General features: G+C 31.1%; 2 protein-coding genes across 3 annotated transcripts; both read left to right on the forward strand.

Annotated features, from left to right (window-relative positions):
- Positions 1-6,778: 6,778 nt before the first annotated feature.
- On the forward strand, positions 6,779-16,597 carry LOC133316851 (omega-3 fatty acid desaturase, endoplasmic reticulum-like). Of its 2 annotated transcripts, XM_061518651.1 has the most exons (9): positions 6,779-7,083; positions 7,196-7,285; positions 7,390-7,456; positions 7,619-7,711; positions 7,806-7,997; positions 8,085-8,165; positions 8,727-8,864; positions 8,976-9,133; positions 16,573-16,597. In XM_061518651.1, exons 1-9 carry the CDS (start codon positions 6,779-6,781, stop codon positions 16,595-16,597), a joined length of 1,149 nt encoding a protein of 382 aa, XP_061374635.1. The 2 variants fall into 2 exon arrangements, with proteins under 2 accessions (XP_061374635.1, XP_061374628.1); XM_061518644.1 differs by lacking the exon at positions 16,573-16,597 and having other exon boundaries at positions 8,976-9,192.
- A 4,153-nt stretch (positions 16,598-20,750) lies between these two features.
- LOC133316919 (uncharacterized) lies at positions 20,751-22,237 on the forward strand. The gene is made up of 2 exons (XM_061518719.1): positions 20,751-21,711; positions 21,885-22,237. The coding sequence occupies exons 1-2, from the start codon at positions 20,751-20,753 to the stop codon at positions 22,235-22,237; spliced, it is 1,314 nt and encodes a 437-aa protein (XP_061374703.1).
- The last annotated feature ends 96 nt before the right edge of the window (positions 22,238-22,333 follow it).

A 22,333-nucleotide genomic window follows, 5' to 3' on the forward strand; every position in this document is an offset into this window, starting at 1 on the left:
AATTGCCTTTTTCAATCCAATTTCTTAACATGAAATTGAATTACCGCAATTTTTAAACGACATGAAATTGCTTAGTTTAAATAAACCAACGTGCCACGATACAACATGAGATCTCAAAATTTGTGACATCCAATCATCTTTAAGCTCACAACATGCTTAAAGATACTATTCATGCATATACTTCTCAGTCGACAGGAGAAATAACAATAATGATGATCATCAATTATTAAAATTCAAACAAAAGTCACAAAAATATCATCAGTTTGCATGACCAAAAAATCAAACTGAATATAACTCCCACTGATCAAGGAAATCAAAAGAATTTAAAACACTTAAAAGAAAACCTCGAGTACAACTCCCACTAATGAAGGAAATCAAAAGAATTTAAAGTACTCATATATATAAAGGAGGTTACTTCAAGGTATTTCTCACAAAAGCTTTTATTTCATTCAGTAAATCATCATCTTACTGAAAAATAAAATGTCATCTACATAAAGTACTAAGAATATATATCTACTCCCACTTACTTTCATGTAGATGCATTTGTCAAATATATTTAAATTCATTCAAATGAATTAACAAAAATTCACTGTTAAGGCAAAATCGAATGCATCCAAATAAACTATAGGGAAAATACAACTTCAATTAGATAAGTTATTACAACGAAGCCAACAAAATAATACATTTTTCTTTTGGCAGAATACGCATATCAAGGTTTAGACCAAGGTTAAAGCCTCAGATGAATCAATCAATGAGCATACACTAGCTTCAGATATCTGTCCCCTTTGGGCAGACAGATCACCTAGACCAATGCACCTCCAATAACTTTATTATAGACAAGCGTCCAATTAAAACACACAATAACCCCCTCTGGGCAGAAAATTGCATTAAATAACCATAAGCATTCCTCAAATTTACACAAAATTCACATGACAAATAAATCAATCTCACTTTAATGGTAATACATACAGTAATTCAAAGAAACTTACAAATCGTGCCCAAAATCATTATGCATTCCACAGGAAGGTGTAACAACTTCATTAAACAATAAGCATTCTCAAAAAGGTTTTGCACTTAAACAATTCAAGCGGAAGCATATAACTCAATAAATAAAATATTCTATAAATTATGCATCTCAATTTCTTATGATTTGACATAGTAAATAACTCAACAATAGCATGTTGTTGTTGATGGCAAAAAAATAAAATAAAAATAGAATAATTGATTGATATACACAATGCAATAACATTAAATTCGGGCAACAACAAAATAATTTATATACCATAAACCCCCCTTTGTGCAGAGAATATAATATACAAATATTTTCTATCACATGAAGATTTGAACAACAGGGAGAATTACATACAATTATAAAAATTCATCCCCTTTGTGCTGACAAATTTTTTAAATTATACATATTTCTCCATAATACAACATGTAATTTAAAAATAATTTATCCCCTTTGGACAGATAAATACTTTTAAATCACGTAATCTCATTAATAATTTCTTCATGTAATTTCTTAAATTATTATATGTAACAACCCCCTTTGGGCAGGTAATTAATATATAATAATTTAAAATAATATATCAATAATAATGCCCAACAACATGAAACACTTAACAACATGTGTTTCCAACAACATGAAACACTTAACAATATGTGTTTCCAACAATATGAAACACTTCACAACATGTGTTTCTAGAAATCATATTGCATTGTCAATCCAACAACTTTTACCATAAAAATTCAGCACTTAACATTAAAATTATTACTAAATATGCTTAAGTATGAGAAAATTATATATAATTGTCTAAAATTTATCTCCTTTGGGAAGGTAATTAACATATAATAATTCAAAATAATATATCAATAATAATGCCCAACAACATGAAACAGTTAACATTTGTTTCCAACAACATGAAACACTTAACAATATGTGTTTCCAACAATATGAAACACTTAACAACATGTATTTCCAACAATATGAAACACTTCACGACGTGTGTTTCTAGAAATCATATTGCATTGTCAATCCAACAAATTTTACCATAAAAATTCAGCACTTAAAATTAAAGCTATTACTAAATAGGCTTAAGTAGGAGAAAATTATATATAATTGTCTAAAATTTATCCCCTTTGGGAAGGTAATTAACATATAATAATTCAAAATAATATATCAATAATAATGCCCAACAACATGAAACAGTTAACATTTGTTTCCAACAACATGAAACACTTAACAATATGTGTTTCCAACAATATGAAACACTTAACAACATGTATTTCCAACAATATGAAACACTTCACGACATGTGTTTCTAGAAATCATATTGCATTGTCAATCCAACAAATTTTACCATAAAAATTCAGCACTTAAAATTAAAGCTATTACTAAATAGGCTTAAGTAGGAGAAAATTATATATAATTGTCTAAAATTTATCCCCTTTGGGCAGATAAATTTTATAAGTTATATATCTCCATATATCAACATAAAAGCCTTATATGCAATTTTCAAAATTTTATCCCATAAGAATTTTTATTATATTTGCATGATGAATTACAACTAATGTCATACCCTTTATGTGATCCAAAGACTCTTAATATATAATTGAAATAATTAAGAGTGCTGAGGCTAATCCTTAATTAAATGAAATTACATGGATCACTTGACATTACATTTCAAATCCAAATGATTGCTTTGAACCATAGGCAATAATACCAAAATACTCAAATTATTCGTCTCAATATTGTATGTATAAGGAAACTTTAATTAATACATACAATCAAATCATTGTAATACATGACATAAAAACTTGCCTAATTTAATTCACACGGTGCATAAATATTAACCTTCAGTCATGGGTTCAGAATCCGTTATACCCATTTACCTTCCATTTGCCACATGCAATTAATGCCAAATTATACAGTAGTTTACTCTCTTTTATTCAATAAAATGATCCAATAACACCGTCAAATGGAGTAAATATTAACTTTTATAAGTTAAGCTATATTCAAAAACCTCAATTAATGTAAAATATAATTAATTGCGTTTAATCCAATGTCAGTCACAAGTCATTGATGCAATACACTGCAATAAATGGGCCTAAAAACATTGCAACAACTTTTATTGAGACAAATGAAATATGAAACCAATTTCACTAAATCCAAAATGTGAAATGTGAAAACTCACTAAAATGTCCCAAAAAGGACAAAGTTTATTAATTATGAGATATACCCATGTGAATTTATTTCACAAAACTATGCAAAAGTTCAAACGATTCTCACTTATTTCATTAAAATCAAAATCAAATGTCCAATAATTTACAGGCCCAATCCAATGAAAAATAATAATTCACTCATTTCACAAAACAAAGTGTTTCACTAAAATCTAAATGTGAAACTGTAACTAAAAGTGTAAAACCCAGATGTGAAACTGTAACTGAAAGTGTAAATGGATTTCAAGAATCTCTAAATAGTAATACGCAAATCTGAATACACCACAATTCAAGCTAACAACCCAAAATATTTCGAAAATGGAAATCAGTTAAAACAATAATTCACGTTAGCATTGAATAAAATAATTCAGCAGGCTTCTAAAATACACCATTCTGAAAGTGTATTCCACAAAAGATGCACAGTCAAAAAATGTCCGTAAAAATTCAAAGTTTATGAATTGTGGGACCTACCCATGTAAAACTATTTCATATAAGTGACATAAATAATTCCAGACACATGTGCACAGAATATAAAATTCAAAAAATGACACTTAATGCCCACATACTAATAAGTAATAAATGTTAATACTAACTCATCTGTGGGGTTCAAAAATAAATATAAATATTCATACTATGGTGAATAAAGCCATGAAATATTGTTATTCACAACATCAAAAAGTTTCAAAATAATAAGTGAAACCAAAAGTTGGGTCCAATTCACACTAAAAATTGCCAAATCTGAAAATGGCATCTAAAATATCGGAACTCTAAGCCCATGTAAGTGTGAAAACAATGAAACCAACTCATAATTGTACAAAGACAATAATAATATAATAATAATACACTCATTAAAGCGGAATCAGAAATTAATTCACTAATAAAGCCACGATTAGGCATGATTTCGGGATCCCCAATTCATGCAACAGTAAATGCATAAAACTTTAATAATTGTTTCCCAAAAAATTGAAACTTTCAAAAATTGAAAATTTTCACAAAAAAGCAAAAACAACTCACACCATAGTGTCAGCAAATTCATTGAAACTAAAACTTCATGTTTACAAAGCAATTTTGTTGAAAACAAAACAATTCACCAGACAATAATAGTGAATCAGAATTCAAACCATGAATAGTGTCATGACAATAAATAAAATTGAAATAATTTTCTAGCAATTTAGGTTCTCAAAATTCGGGCATGTATATATTTTTACATAATTAAATATAGAAAAAAAACATAATAATTCCATAAAAATATACTATGCGCCGAAAAAATTGCAAATAATATATCAATGATTCACAAATATTCCAAGGATCAAACAATTAAATGTTTCTTAATTTTGGTTTAAAATTAACATGTAATAAATCTGAATAGCACAACACACATTCACTAAATCAGATAATCATGTTTCATGAAAATCTGAACAACACATATTGCTATCACCTTATTAACTATTTGCTTATTACGTGGCGGAAGATTTCGTCTGATTGCAATAATTCATGACAATCAGTAACAATAATAACAAAGGAAAATTATATAAGTGCAACATACATATATAACTATATATATATATATATATATATATATATATATATATATATATATATGATATATATATATATATATATATATATATATATATATGAGATATCGGTGTAAGAGTTAGAAGTCTTACACTCAATCTTGATTATTGATCCACTTATATTTAATGGCTCACATTACTAAAAAATTTGAGACACTGGTATAAAATGATCCTGATATATATATATATATATATATATATATATATATATATATATATATATATATTACACAACCTATTATATTGTAATCAAATAAATAAATAAATAAATATATATATATATATATATATATATATATATATATATTTGGGGAAAGTAATTCTACTGTTGCAGCAAAATTGATACTCTCCTGTCTATGAGAGTTCGATTTGTGTGCCAGCATTTCATTTCCTTTTTTTTTTTCTTTTAAATTAGTGGGACCCATTTGATTGTATCATCAGCAAAATATTTTCTTCTTACGCAGCATGAAAAGATACGATAGATAGATATATATATATATATATATATATATAATTTATCAATTCGAATATATATATATATATATATGTTGTGGAACCAATTGAACCCGATCAACATATTCATAAAATAAAATAAATATCTGCATGAATTGTATATTGAATAAACATCATATACAAAATATTTGGCAATTTAAATCGAACAATTCATATCAAACATATATATATATATATACATGTATACACGGCATCCGTGACGGAAATCAAGATGGAAATCGAGACTATTCACGCTGTTTGTAAGCCTAATCTATATAATAAAGTTTGCCATTTGCTATAAGACAATGTGTATATTTGTAAATCACGACAATTTGTAAATCACGACAATCAAGACGGTGATTTGTAACAACAGTGCAACAACGTAATCGAGATATAAAGAAATGGTTTATCATCTATCATTTAATATGACCACAAAAATTTTCCTACACACACAATATTTTGTGGGGCTCGCAGTAAAAAAAAAAAAAAAAAACTTCGGCACGCAAAACGAATCTCTATAACATAACACAATCACTTTTCCTACAACATAACTCTTATAAAACTCATAAAGAAAACATGTATATATATATATGTATATATATATATATATATATATATATTTATATATATAATATTCACGAAAAAGTTCTGATTAACCAATAAATCGCAATTGTATTCAACAATCCCATATTTAAAAAAAAAAAAATTCGCAATTGAGCATGGGTCTTAAAATCATACATGCAATGCTATGATATTAAATGTAAAAAATTTCATATAGTAATTTAACACAAAGATCAAACACAAAGATAAATACATGTATAATAGATAAAACACCACATATCAATTCTATTCTGAGAGAAATTTGTGTACCTGATTGGATCGTCTCTTATTTACTGAGCGAAGAACTTTGATCTCACGGCTAGAGTCTTCCTCTCTATAACCTATTTCATAAGTGACAGCCTTCTGCGATGGGAGCATAACGGCTCATGAGACTTAATTTCAATATAAATAGGCTAGAGAGGGGACCTAACCAAATACTCTGAATAGAGTTTGTGTCCACTAGATTCATCCATCACGGAAAATCAGGATCAGACTAAAGCCTACACTACCCAACTAGGCTCAATACCAACAGATGCCAAAAGTCCAACTCAACATGAACACAAGGGCTAGTCAAAATAATACAATTGAAATATCCATTAATCCAATTAATTTTAAAACAAAAAACAAATTAATTAATATTGGCCACATAAATAAAATTTCTAACAATGAAAGCAACACAAAAAAAAAAGAAAAAAAAAAGGAATAAAGTAAAATATTAAGCTGTTTACGACAAATATTTATTGTTACTTTTTGCTGTTATATATATGGGACCCCAATGTCTTCTTCTGAGAGAATTCATCAACATATAGCTTTATTCGCATCTTATAGCTATAATCCCTCTATAGTCTCCACCACAACCCTGTAACAGAGAGCACATTAACCAAAGCACAATGGTTAAACAAGCAGAGCCACTAGTGAATGTTGGCAATGGCAATGGTTCTGAGCTAGAACACAAAACTGACTTTGATCCAAGTGCTCCTCCACCCTTTAAGGTTGCAGAAATCAGAGCAGCAATTCCACAACATTGTTGGGTCAAGAATCCATGGAGGTCTCTAAGTTATGTTTTAAGGGATGTCTTAATAGTCACTGCATTGTTAGCTGCAGCAATTGGATTCAATAGCTGGTTCTTTTGGCCACTCTATTGGCTTGCTCAAGGCACAATGTTTTGGGCTCTATTTGTTCTTGGACATGATTGGTAACTAAATTACTCATTTCAATATTAGTGCTCAATAATGCTTAGGCAATTCACTTGGTTATGATTTGTTTGTTTTATGGTTAAGTTTTGATTTTTTTTCTGCATTGAACAGTGGCCATGGAAGCTTTTCAAATAGTCCCAAGTTGAATAGCCTTGTGGGGCACATCTTGCACTCCTCAATTCTTGTACCATACCATGGATGGTTGGTTTCTTTGTTTAGCATTTTATCCTTAATGTTGTTTTGTTTACCAGATCTTTAATATGATTTGACAACAAAACCATTTTACTCACTCATGGATTTTGCAGGAGAATTAGCCATAGAACTCACCATCAAAACCATGGGCACGTTGAGAATGATGAATCATGGGTTCCTGTAAGTGTTTTCTTTCATGCATTATCCTTAATTTCAATCAGTAAATAGATGTGTTTGGCCAAATAGAAGAAAAAGGAAATCTAAAGATGGAAACTTCATGAGTGTGTTCATGATTATGGGAATTTTTAATTTTTTAATTTTTTTTGTGTGTCTTTGTCTCAGCTGACAGAGAAGATGTACAAGAATCTAGACAACATGACAAAAATCATGAGATTCAATCTTCCTTTCCCCATCTTTGTATACCCCTTTTATTTGGTAAGAGCTGTTTTTTTCAGAAAGACAACATAATTGTACTATAGTCTAATAGTTCTAGGATCTCACTCTCTTTTTGATATGAACCACATTTCAGTGGCAAGGAGGCCCAGGAAAGGGAGGATCAGGATCTCATTATAATCCCTATAGCAGCTTGTTCTTACCCAGTGAGAGAAAAGATGTGCTAACTTCAACCGTGTGTTGGGTTATCATGTTTTCTGTGCTTCTCTATCTATCTTTCACAATGGGTCCAATTTTTATGCTCAAGCTCTATGGAGTTCCCTATTGGGTAATCTATCTCACTTTGACAATTTCTTTTAAGTTATGCACTTAACACATATCCTATAGTTTTTCACTTATTTGAACATGTATATAGATCTACATCATGTGGTTGGACTTTGTCACATACTTGCATCACCATGGTTACAAGCAGAAACTACCTTGGTACCGTGGCAAGGTAACATAGCAACCTGATTCTGTTCCTTCATTTTTCTTCAATATCTTATTGCATGATGCAAATGAAACTGTCACCAAAAGAAACTCGAATTTTGTGTTTTTGGTAAAAGGAGTTAGATCTAAACATAAAGTGTTTTGAACTCAAATTCATGACCAATCTTCTCCCAAGTCCAAACCTTACCTATTTTCACCGACTTTATAGTTGAATTTGTCACACATTCAAAAATAAAGAACCCCTTTTGGAATATATTATATTGTGAATTAAGATATATAGTTCATAAAGGAACTTAATTTTATTTTTCTTTTGTTTTTGGTAAACAGAATTAGATCTACTCATAAATTGATTTGAACTCAATTTCAGGACCAATATCATCTCCCAAGTCCACACCTTTACCCCATTTTCACCGACTTTATAGTTGAATTTGTCACTCATTTAATATAAAGAACCCAATTTGAAATATTTTATATTATGAATTATGATAGTATAAAACAGAAATAACATATTTATATGCAACTTTTGCCATACTCACATAACATATTACTTGCCTATGTAATTTCACAGGAATGGAGTTATCTAAGGGGTGGTCTTACAACCGTGGATCGTGACTATGGTTGGGTTAACAACATTCACCATGACATTGGCACCCATGTTATCCATCATCTTTTCCCTCAAATTCCTCATTATCATTTGGTTGAAGCGGTACTCTATTTCACACCCCACAATCTCAAAATGCAAAAAATACATTCTTTTCCTTATGTGGTCCTCAAAGTTAAACTTTTTATTATTATTATTATTGTTATTTCACTACAGACAGAAGCAGCAAAGCCAGTGCTTGGAAAGTATTATCGTCAGCCAGAGAAATCAGGGCCATTCCCACTTCATCTAATCAAGTACTTGATACACAGTATAAGTCAAGACCACTTTGTTAGTGACTCTGGGGACATCGTGTACTACCAAACTGATCCTCAGCAACACAAAAATTCATGGACTAAGTCTGAGTAACTTTGTGGTACTAAATTGATGCATGCCACCCTTTCTTATGTAACTTTAATGGTTTTACCATACGTACTACAATCATATTTGGTCGAAATGTATAAGCTTTTGTGGGTTGTATTGGACATGCACCTAATTCTCAAAAATCAATGATTTTGAGCTTGGTTATAAGTGCATCTATCTTTCGATACTCAAATAAATTAAATGATATGTATAAGCTCTTGCCATGTACTTTAGAAATGAACCTATTTTTCAAAAATCAATTATTTTGTTATGCAAAAATATCTGATGCAATGGACATGATTCGATCTCAGAAGCCATACTAATATAAGCCAAACATTTTATCAATCGTCCGAGTTCATATCACTTTGGTGCTCAAGTATTTATATATAATAACATTTTTCTAATTTAAAATTATATATATATATATATATATATATATATATATATATATATATATGTATGTATGTATATATGTATATATATTGCAAAATTTTAAGTTATTACGTAAAAGATTATAAAGAGCCTTTTTTTATCTTTGCCTAAAATACCTTCACAAGTTACTTTTAGAAACGCTTGCCCTTACGTCTAACCTTTATTGATATAACTCATAAAAATTTTACTAATTTTTTCTTTTTATTGATTTATTATTCATATTAATAGAATAATATTCTAATTTATAAAATAAGAAGTATATATAATATGAAATTCATATCTCTAAAAATTAATAAAATAATAATAATAATAATAATAACAATAATATGAACTATTTGATCCTAAAGGATTGCAATTTGCTTAAAAAAAAAAGGATTGCAATTTGTGTTATCTGAGTACTAATGATGTTTGTAGAGGAGACAGTCTCAAGTAATAGCAGATCACTACACACACAATAAACAAGAAATCAAAAGGGACTATTATATATAATTTCGGTTTAACAATAATTCCACTATTGAACTATCTTAAATCAATCAATCTACGACTACTTCGATTTTCACATGTCAAGGGGTGTTTGGTTGAGGAAATTTTTTTTGAATACTAGGGAAATGTAATTACTAGGAAAATGGTTGGAGAGTGAGTTTGGTAGGAAAATATAAAAAAAATTGTTTGGTTGACCGAAATATTATCAGGGAAATTTATTTAAATTTGTAAAATCTATGTTCGGAAGAAACTTCGCACCTGTTTTTTCACTTTCCCAGTTATCTCAAAATACCACATCTCAAGTGGTATTCTGTAACTGCGAATTTCATCCAAAAATCAACACAAAAGTCATTTCCCCATCTATCCTATTTGTCTAGTATTTTTTTTCAAAAACCTGAACCAAAATGTGATATTTTTTAATATCCACTTACACTTTCTCATCAATCTCAAAATAAACCTTCTACCAAACACTACCTAAGATAATGTAGAACAGAACGGCAAAGCCAAGGAAAGCCCTTCATAACGACCCCCAACTCCTCTTTGACATTGTCCTCGTCATAAAGAATAAAGACAGATACTATGAGGTTACGTTGTGACTAACATATTGCTGCATCAAGCACGGCCACAAATCCCCTTACACCAAGGTCACTTGTTATTTCAAGCATTTAAGGTCCTTCAAGGTTGTGGGGGCCTAAGTAATGCGACCATTGGTGCAAATTAGCTAAATTAGCTAATATGCCAGCCAAACTCAATTCCATTAATTGTTTTGCATTTTATTTTTCTATTTTGTCATTGTCCTATATGTTGATATCCTATGATTTTTATAAAATATTTCCCACTATATATGCTTCTAGTCCTCTCGAAGTTTATGTTTGTCACTTTCGGGTGTGGCCTACTTGTAAGTATATATTCTTGTGTAGTTCGATGAAACAAAGATTACACGTTCAGAACTGTTGTCTAACACCTTTTAGGGATTCAACAGGCTGTCAGTCTCTCCATATATTTAATTTTTATACATAAACAAAATTGGGAAGATTATATTTACAAATATTTTTTCTTATAAATTTATAAATTATATGAAGTATGATTGGTCAGATTTTAATTAAGAGTATATACATAGTATAATTTGTAAAAATTTATAAATAAAAAATTTGTGAATATAATCTTTTCCTGAATAAAATAAAAAGATGAACGTTGATATTCTGAATCAGTTAAGCTCATGGTATGAAGACACAAAAAGTGGGTGTGGGTGTGAGTGTGACCACTTACCCTATTCTCTATCAGTTTCTCACTGAAAAGAATCCTGATCCTGAAGTTACCCCACTTTCTTTTTGTAGTGAGGCCAGGTTAATGCTACTCACAAAGAGGGAAGAAGAAAAACAAATAAAATAAAACACTTTTGTTAAAGATAATATCATTCTCTCTTTTTTTCCTTTTTCCTTTTTTGCAATCAGTTCATTAAACAAAACAAGGTAATAATTGTGTCCAAATCTAACCATTCTAAGTTTCTACAAAGTTACGTACTAACAAGAAGTAGTTAGAATTTAATTACAATTGACAAAGGAGCATGGATAAAGTTAAGAGGCTATTAGTGATAGATTGTGTAAAGAATTATACATTATCTAAAGAATCCTCTTACCTTAAATGTTTAAATTTTTTTTTTTTTTTTTTTTTTTGGAGGTTACAAGGAATTGAACATAATACTCTATACTACACACACTCCTAACACACACACCCCACACCATTAGGCTAACCCTAGTGGATAATGTTTAAATTGTTAGGTGAATGTCAGATTTATATTTTTCATATTTTATTTCTCAATAGTTTCTTCCCACAAAATTTTATTGGGTTTGAAGAGTGGATAATACACAAAATTTTTCTACCTTTACTAAGAAATTTTAAAATATTTAATATTTATTAATAAAATATTGATGGTACTCTAATATTATATTAAACAATTATCTCAATAATTTTATATTATATTTCTTTGATTATGTGGTTTTGCCAAAATATTGGCACTCATGTTTGCTATTCGGTGTATATGATGTAGCTCAAAATGGTGCTGTTGGTTCAGCAAAAGTCTACAAATCAAAGTATTCAATAAGGGAACCCCTAGTGCCAAGGATTTGCATAATTTCCTATTTCATGTTTCAAGCATACAATATAGTTTGGACATATATATACATATATATATGAGGGTTTGAACATATATAACACTTTTATAAGCCATATTTCTCATTGGCTTACGTATAGTTTGGATCTTTTACACTTTAGAAATTAATGAAACTCAAATAGATTAACAAATTAAAGTGGGCCTGAGTTGTAACATGACACGGAGCAAATTCAATCCCAAGGCTTCATTCATTTCTAAATTCCACCCTACACAGATATTGTAACATTATTATCGTTATCTTTATTTTGGTACAATTACGAAAACTACATTGTTTTCTTAGATTGGACCTTAGCTAAATACCTCGCCCAGTCCATTTTAGAAGTTTGATGAGCCCAAGTAGGAAGGTTTTAAAGGACCTAAAATTTAGGTCTTGGAAGGCCTGGCCCATCATTCTGGTCAGTTACATATTGAAATTAGGCCACAATTAAATGATAATATCTTTAACTTAAACATAAAATTAGTAAGGAACTCTCATGCATACACAAAAAAATAGGTGGGACATTTTTTTTCTCTCTCTTCTCATTCACTTTTTTGTATGTTACATGAGACAATTTTGTCTCATACAACATGATAAACTATATTCTCAAATAATAATCTAATTATTTATAAGGGGTCTTATGTTATAGGAGACTGGTATCTTATCTCATAGACACAAAAAACATGGGGTCCACTCATTTATTTATTTTTGTATTTTTTAAATGACATGAGATGAGATACTAATATCCTACAATATGATACTAGTATTTCCCAATTTATAATAGCTTACTCATGAAAAAGAATCTAAAATGGTAACCATTTTTTCGTTTAAGGCCTTGTTCAATGTTACAATATATATGACTGACAAAGAATATAAAGAAATATTACAATAATACATATATCTTATGTATGCTCTAAAAACAACAATCATATGGCATCATTATGTTAACATTAAAGAAAATTCATTTTTTCTTGGTTGTTGAATAAAATTAAATTTAATCATTTAGAATGAATATCTTTTATTAAAAAAAGTAAATATTCTTAAAAGACATGTTTTAAACTTTTTAAAGGAATCGTTGCCGGGGGGAGGAGATGGAGATAGAGATAGAAAAAAAAAGAACTCTAACATGAGAGCTCCAGAGACTAAGGAATAAGAGTTAGTTAGAAGGAGTGTTAAGAAACCAAAAAAAGGTGGGTCGTGATGATGAAACTATGGATGACATGCTAGAGAAAGGAGATATCGATGGAGAGGATTCTCATCATGCGTTTGAGAGTGAAAATGGTCAGATTCATGGTAAAAGGACTGGACCTGGGAGAAGAATTGTATCCTACAAAGATAAACTCCTTGACTTAAACGGGGATGCTACGTTTTCGAAAATGAAGATAAGGACTGGATGGTTAGACAAAGAATAGAGGAGGAGGAAACTGGAATGGATGAGAACTTAGAGAAAGGAGAGGACGACCCATTTTATCCCACGTATAAGGTTTCAAAAAGCCAACATAAGAAAGATTGCAAATAATGGAAAAGAGCTGTGATCATTAAGGGTGTGCATGACAATCTTCCCGGAATCTTTTTTTTTTTAATTTCTGTTCCCGCGAACAGAAACGGATAGAAAACTCGTTTGGTAAAACTGGTTTATTTTTTTGTTCCCGGGATGAACCAATTTAATTTTTGTGCAGGGGAATAGAAAAAAGAATCAAAAAATTTCTACTTTATTGTTCCCGGGCACAAAATAAGAAAAATGTATTTCTCTCAATCACTCTACATCACTATCATCATCATCACCACTACCATCATCCTAACACGACCACTGCCACCATCGTCGCTACCGATGTTGTACCACCAATGTCGTCGTTGTCACCACCACCACCACCATGATGCTACCGCCACTATCACCACCACTACAACAATGATGCCATCACCACCACCACCACCATTACCATCACTATTACCACCACCACCACCACCATCATTGCAGCCATTGCTGTCACTACCACCACCACGACGCCACCACTTCTACCACCGTTACCAACCACTACCATCATCGCAGCCACTGCCATCACCGTCACCACGACACCGCCATCGCCACCACATCACCACCACCTCCACTGTCACCAACCACCACCTCCATCGTCGCTGCCACTACCGTCACCACCACCATGCCAACACTACCACGCCACCACTACTAATCACCACATCGTCGCAGCCACTTTCATCATCACCACCACCACCACCACCACCATGCCACCATTACCACCATCATCATTGCAGCCACTGCTGTCACAACCACCACGCCACCACCACCATCGCCACCATTACCACCACCATGCCGCCACCATCGCCGCCGCCACTGCCACCACACCATATGTAAATGAAAATGATAATTCGAAAAAAAATTATGCTTAATAGGAATTAATTTTTATTATATTATTTGTTGTATTATCAAACGCAATTCTCATTCTCAGAATAAAAATAGAACATGTTACCAAGCATTTTTTTTCTCAGAAATTGTTCCAAGGCACAGAAATAGAAACGAATTGTTTCTTTTCAGAAACAATGCTAGGGAACAGAATGGTTGTCATGTACACCCTAAATTGTTTGGAAGGAGAATCAGCTCAAGATTCTTATTAGCAAGACTGCATCGGTTATGGGGCCTAACAATAACATATGAGGTAATAGACCTCGACAATGGGTATCTAATGTTGCATTTCTCTGTTGATAAAGATTACATCCATGTTCTGTAATAAGGGCCTTGGGTTATAGCTGACCATTATTTGGTTGTTCAACGTTGGATGCCTTTGTTCAATCCTTATGAGGATGATGTTAAGAAACTAGCGATTTAGATGCATATTCCGGGCCTCCCCATTGAATTTTATTCTACTCAAGACCTTTGGAAAATTGGAATATCTTCGGCAAAAACTCTTAAGGTTGATAAAACTCGATCAGAAGACTGAAAGAAGGCGATGGAAAGGTCACAAAAAAAGCATGCTTTGCTAGGATATGCATCAAGGTCAATCTAAAGAATAACCTGTTATCTTAGTTCAATATAGGTAATACTCTATGCATACTTCTGTTATTCCTAAAACCCTATGTGATGATATTGAAAAGTGCACCATAAATTTTGTTTGGGGTTACCCAAGTTCGAAGAGGAAGATGCATTTGGTTAATTAGGATTCAGTCTGCAAACCTCTCAAAGATGGAGGCCTAGGGCTAAAAGACGTACGTGCTTTTAAGAGTGCCATGATAATGAAGGTTGGGTATGATATGTTATCTAATAGAGAAATCCTTTAGGCAAGGGTGCCGAGGAATAAATACAAAGTGGGGCCTAATCTTATTCCATCCATTACTGCCTCTAATGCTGCCTCGAATCTTTGGAAAAGAGTGATGAAGCATTGGGAGGAGATTGATAAGGGTTAGAGAATTCTGTTAAGGGATGGGACCTCAACTAAATTCTGGTCTGACAACTAGTTGTTGTAACACCCCGTCGGCCGCAGGTGTATTAACATACATATGATACTATACACAACATGTTTAAATAATTAAACACATAAGCTCTTTATTAAATTCATAATTATCTATTATATTCTCAGGTGAATACATTTTTCCTTTGTACCTTATGTATTGTTATGAAATAAAGGTTGATAAAAGCATAAATGGGGGAAATGAAATGACGCAAGGAAAGCTCACTCATTTTACTGACCCTATGGCATAAAACGACATGTCACTTCAATAGACCCCAATGCAACATCTAACTCAACGGTTCAAATTCAAATTTCAAGTGTTGTTTTACCTGTGCCTCATTTAATGTGCATCCTAAATCCTACGCCAATCGATATTAAAAGAGTGTGCACCTCATCTGCCATCTATAATTAATGAACACACTTTAACTGAGGCCCCACTATCACACATGTGTCCACCCCACTCTCGCAAGAATTCCAAGTGCACAAGGGTAATCCAATGCCAAAATTTAATAGGCATTATGATGAGAAGATTACTTCAAAAGCAATTGAGGATGGGCATTATTCCAAGAATATTCCTCTAGACAAAGTGGAGAACAACTATCATTTTACAGATGTGGGCAATGTTGTGCCCAACCCATATCAGCCTTCAATAGGCAATGCATCCAACCAGGCTAATACCAAGCCCTAAAAAATTACAAGGAATCCCATATGCTTCATGGATTAGCCAACATATTTGAAATAGTTATTTGTTAAACAATGTTATCCTTATCTTATTAGTTGTTAGTTGTTTGACTTTATTTTTCATATCACTAGAATCAGGCCTTTACTTACAAAAAAAAAACTAGGCTTTTAAGTTAGCAATCCATATCTTCAACATTATTTTAGGTTATTTAAAATTATGTCTCCTTAGTTTATGTTTCAGTATTTAGATCTATTTAAAATGATATTGTAATCAAATTCATGGCAATGGATAATGATTAATTCTCACACTTCTCCTTCTCTCTCTTGCTTTTCACCTTCCTCTATATTTATAAATTTCAATCCCCTATAGTTAGTTTTGAAAAAAATTCCATAATTTGAACTTAGTATGTGGAATCTCCATTAAGCAAGGTAGAGTTATTGCTATGATTAAAATTGAATAGGTCTCAAACTCATTTCTTTTGAATATTTCTCAACTAAGTATCTAGTTATACCTTTAGTTAACATATATGCAACATTTTCTTTTACTTTACAAAGTTAATTATAAAAATTTCCACTAGAAATTAATTGTCTTACGGTACCATGTCTTCGACGCAAATGTCAAGACTTGTTATATATGATATTCTTGTTCTTCCTATTATTGCTTGACTATCACAATAAATACATATAATTGGCATGTATTTAAGCCAATTTGGAATGTATTCAAGGAAATTACGATGTCACTCTACTTTTTCATCGATTTTATCTAAAGCAATGAATTATGCTTCCATAGTTGATCTTGTAAAAAATTACTGGAAAATTTGCAAGAAATTGAACTGCCACAAAGTTTGTACACAAATTCACTTGTGGACTTAGTATCACTTGAGTCAGTTATACAATGTGCACCATGTATCTTTCTAACACTATAGGATACTTTAAGTAATGCAAAACATAGTTTTGAGTGTACTTCAATCTATCCAAAACTCGTATCATTGTATTCCAATGATAATTATTTGGATTGTTTGTATATCGACCTAGCATGCTTACAACATATGCTATGTATGGTCTATATAGTTCATGACAAACATTAAATTGTCTAGTATATGAGTATACTCTTTTTGCTCTTTAACCTCACTATTATTCTTAGATAAATTTAAATTAACACAAAGTATCACCTGTATTGACGTAATATCAAGATTTTTGAATTTTTCAAGAACCTTGACAATGTAATGAGACAACGATAATTTATTGATAAGTATACAAGTCATAACTTTAATAATAAGGTTTAATCTTTCTCTGGTGACGGGAGATAAAGTTATCTCTCGTTATCTCAAAGTAACATTGTTTTAGGGCTAAAACTTGAGAGAGAGAAAATTTAATAATAAAAAATAATATAGCGCCATAATAGATTAGAGTTACAAAAATATTTTTCTGCAACCCGTAAAACGACATTGTTTTAGGGTCATAAGAGATAAGTTATCTCCGGTAACTGGCAAAACATTAAACACACACATGTATTATGTATGTGGTTTTAGTTTTTCATTAGGAAACCAAATGGGCATTAAAATTAGCAGTAAGCGGTACTTGATGTTGTCATTTCAGTTACACAAACCAAAATTGACATTACTTTAATTTTCACAAATTAAACACTCAAAGTGTAAAAGCAAAGTTAATTAATAACAATTGATTATTTTTAAACACGGATGAACTATTCGGGATTCATTGAAGATTTTGGAAAAATAATAGCTCATAATGTTTGTTTAGAAATTATCTCATCAACATATGCAAGTAAATTAATATAGGTAAGGAAATAAACTATACATGGCAACAAATACAAGTTGTCTTCTTAAAACAGAGGTGTGCAAAAGAAACAAAAAAATTGAACTGCATTAAAAAAAACTGATTTTTAAAAATCTGTTGTTGAACAGAACTGCTTTTTAAAAACTAGTTCTTTAACTGATTTATTTTTTTTTAAAAAAAAAAACCACTGTATGAACTGAACTGATTTATGAACTGAATTGGTTTTCAAAATCAGTTTAAGTACCAAACTAGTTTAAAAAATTATGAACCAAATGGTTTTTTTTTTCTCTTATTTTTTTTATTTATCTATTTTTCTTCCTTATTTATTTCGTTTTTCTTTTATCTTTATTTTTATTACTTTATTTTTTTAATTTTTTCTTTTTCTTTTTCTCTTTCTTATTTTTATTTTATTTTATTATAATTTTTTCTTGCTTTTTTTTTTAAATTCGTGGTATTATTTTTTTCTCTCAATATTTTCATATTCTTCATTTAGATTCAGAATTGATTCGAAAACCAATTTTAGGGGTGTGCAAAAGAACTACAAAAAATATTTCACTTAAAAAATTAATTTTTAAAAATCTATTCTTGAACTGAACTATTTTTAAAAACTAGTTCTTGAACTGAAAATCAGTTCATAAATTGGACTAATTTTTTTCTCTTCTCTTCATTTCTTTTTCTTTATCCCTCTCTATTTCTCTTCTCTTATTTATTTATTTACTGTCTTTTTTTTCTTTTTTCTCTCTCTTATGTATTGGTTATTTATTTTATTTTTTTATTTTTAAGTATTTATTGCTTTTTCTAATTTTCAACATCATATATATATATATATTATTTTTTTCTTCATTATTTTTGTAGTTTTATTTGGATTCAAAATTAATTTTAAAAATCAATTCAGAACTGAACTAAACTAACAAATCAATTTAATTCGCAGAACTAAATTATTTTTTCCAATTCAATTCAGTTCGGCAAAGTAAACCGAACCGAAGTATGCATATCTCTACCTTAAAATAATTTATCCTTCTATAGTACTCAATATAAATAGAGAATTGTCTTGATGATAGAACAAATTATTATTTTTTTAGTAGTACTTCTATTTTAAGAAACCTTCCAACTTAACTTGCTAAAATAATTACTAAAATAATGGGAGAGGAGAGGAGAAAATAATTTTCTAACTTTACAAATAGCTCTTGAATACATCCCTATTTACAGAGGATCAATAGTTGAAGTTTGAAAGGATATACCTCTTAAGTAAGAAGACATCTTTTTTAACTTAGTCATAACCACATCTTTGTTTCGGAAGGTTAAAATTGCCTATGTTAAAATTTATTGTGAATTAAATGTGGTTATGAAGACATCTTTTTTAACTTATTTATAACCACATTTAATTCACAATAAATTTAAACATAGGCAACTTTTAACCTTCCAAGGTTTTAACATTGCCAAACTTTTAAGTACTTTTAGAATCAAAGACTTACATCACTAGTGAGTATCACATTATGCGGCTTATTATTTTAAATATTTTTTAACATTCAAGGTAATATACATTTCATAATACATAATAAAAGAAATCAAATCTCTTTGTTTATAATAAGGCAAGAATTTCTCATCCACTCCGAGTCAAAGTAGTGACTCAGTTGTTGGAACAGCCACAACCAAAATTCAGTACCTTCGGCAGCAGAACCCAAAAGAATTTCCTCTGGACACTGACATTACCAGTTACTCTTGCTTTACCAATAATACAAAATGCAAATGGTTAATAAAGGTAACTATAGTTAACTAAGAGTTTGGTTAATATTCAAAAAGGGAGTGTGTTCAAATTTCACTTGCCGATACAGAACTTTGTTAGTGAATAATATATAATTTCTTACAAAATGATGTTTGTGGGGTTTACTCTGATCTTAATAGAATATCGATTTTTAATCTTATATAATTTTTTTTATTTTAAAATGAAATTGTATATCCCTCTACACAACATGACAAATAATACAATCGGTTCCTCGGTTAGACCAAATCTTCTTTTCACACACCACTCAGTTTCTGTTAAAAGTAAGAACACTAAAAGCCAAATCCAAGGGAAACTCTCACTGCTCATTCGGTTACTCTTTTACTTTTCTAGTGTTTGGAAGTTCTTTGAACTTCAAACAAGGTAGCAAAAGTGCTACCTTAACGCGCCCCAATAGCATGCTAAATGTTTGCTTAAAATAGGGGAAAAAAACATAGCACAAATTCAGCACAAAATGTGGACTTTACACTGCGCGGGGAGACATGCCACTGAACTATGTCAATATGCAAAAGCAGAGACAGCCACCTCAGACACCCCATTCTCACTTGCTCTTTCTTACATTCAAATGCAAAGCCCGCCACTCTTTCTTGCTGATGTAGCAAAATTCAAATCTCACTTTTGATTGTTCCCATTACCTTTTTTTTTTTCTCTCTTAGGAAACTATGCCTTTATCATTGAACTGAATGGGAGTTTGAGATTCCAACAAAACACCCCAATTCACTTTTCTTGTTTTTTTTTTTTTTTAAATATAATGTTCTTTTCTCTTTATCAGTTTCTTTTTGTTTCCTAGATCATTCAAAAAATGAAGCTCTCAACTTCTTCTTATGCATCCCCATCACCTTCATCCACCGTTAGTTTTGACCCAACTATGTGCAACTCCAAAAGCACCACATCAGGGTGTCTCACAGCCATCTTACGCAAGATCCTTTGCTCTTGTGGCCTTCCAACAGACCCTTCAGATCAAAAAAGAGAACTTGATTCATCAAATTCAATAGTGAGTGGCAAAGATCAAAACTTGAAGGCTAAGCAGAATGCTGAGGCTGCTATTACTACTACTACTACTACTGCTCCTCCTCCTGGGATAGTTGCAAGGTTAATGGGTTTGGAATCAATGGGAGAGATACCCTATGCATCAACACCAAATTCATTATCACGTAGCCGATCCATGAATTCTTTGGATCATTTGGGAGAATGCAATGGATTGCAGGGTCCACATAAACGGGTTAACTCCACATTGTCGTTTAGGGAGGCACCAAATAATTTCCTCTTACTTAAAAATGAGAACTTTTTGGTACTTAGCTTTGAAACTGAAGGTGAGAGTAGAGAATTCAAATCCAATGGGAGAAAAAGAGAAATGGGTTCTGCAGAATTGAAGCAGAAAGTGCCAAAAGAGAGAGGTGTGTTGAAGGAAAATAAGAGAGAAAAGGTTTATGATGAGAAGATTTTGATTCAAAAGAGGAAACTGAGCAAAAGGGTGTCTGATATGTCTTGTGGAAATGTTGGAAATGATGGTAAAAAACTTCAAGAAATCACCAACATTTCGTATCCCTTCAAGGCTACATCTAAAAAGAAGTGTTCTGATTCCGAAGCAGTGAAATTGTTACAGCCCAAGAACAGCAAGGAAGCTGTGATTGGTGAAAAGCTGAAGAGGAGGAAGAAGAAAACAAGTTGTTACTCAGAAAAAAAGACAGAAACTGAATGCAAGTCAGAAGATTCAAGCCCAGTTTCTGTCCTTGAATTTGAGCGTGAAGCTTGTGGAACAGGTTTGTTTCTTTGATAATTCGAGTTCAACTTTTTTCTTAACTGGTTACAATAGTTGTTCATTTTGCTTTAGATATACATCATGTTTTGTTCAAGAAAATGTGTTCCAAGTTCTAAATTTTCTATAAGGAACTCTCCACAAATAAACTGATTGCAGAGGTAGATTCTTTTGCAGTTGGTTTGAGTTCAAGAAGAAAATTGTCACCAGAGCTTGAAAATGACCAGCACTTTAATCTGCGTTCTGATAGTAACTTGATGATTGAAGAGAATAAGGTTAAGGAAACTGAGAGCAACAAATGTGAAGGATCAAAGAAAAAAGAGAAGCACAGCCAGGAGTATATACATAATTGGGGTGAAGTTTCCAAGCTAGTTAAAGATGAATTGGTTGGATCAAACAAGATACATGCATGGATGAATAAACAAGGTGATTTAGGAAGCATAAGTGCTGATTTTGAGTCAGAAATTTTTGATCAATTGTTAAATGAGCTGATAGATCAACTTGTTGGTCATCCACTGACAACTTTGTAACTTCAAAATTTGTAAAATAAGCATATTAATAAATTGTAAAAAGATTTAAATTCCTCATCCTCTTATTATTTTTCTGTTTTTATTATATCCCTATCA

Source organism: Gastrolobium bilobum, unplaced genomic scaffold, assembly GCF_033153095.1.
Source record: "Gastrolobium bilobum isolate Gb01-03AN ecotype WA unplaced genomic scaffold, APGP_CSIRO_Gbil_v1 utg29767, whole genome shotgun sequence".
Classification (NCBI taxonomy): domain Eukaryota; kingdom Viridiplantae; phylum Streptophyta; class Magnoliopsida; order Fabales; family Fabaceae; genus Gastrolobium; species Gastrolobium bilobum.

Excerpts from the sequence above, each read along its gene's own strand:
- LOC133316851 (XM_061518644.1), top strand. The coding sequence starts at position 6,779 with ATGGTTAAACAAGCAGAGCCACTAGTGAATGTTGGCAATGGCAATGGT. Across the intron at positions 7,712-7,805 it reads TTGTATACCCCTTTTATTTG|TGGCAAGGAGGCCCAGGAAA; the intron begins GTAAGAGCTGTT and ends ACCACATTTCAG. Across the intron at positions 7,998-8,084 it reads TCTATGGAGTTCCCTATTGG|ATCTACATCATGTGGTTGGA; the intron begins GTAATCTATCTC and ends ACATGTATATAG.
- LOC133316919 (XM_061518719.1), top strand. The coding sequence starts at position 20,751 with ATGAAGCTCTCAACTTCTTCTTATGCATCCCCATCACCTTCATCCACC. Across the intron at positions 21,712-21,884 it reads GCGTGAAGCTTGTGGAACAG|TTGGTTTGAGTTCAAGAAGA; the intron begins GTTTGTTTCTTT and ends ATTCTTTTGCAG.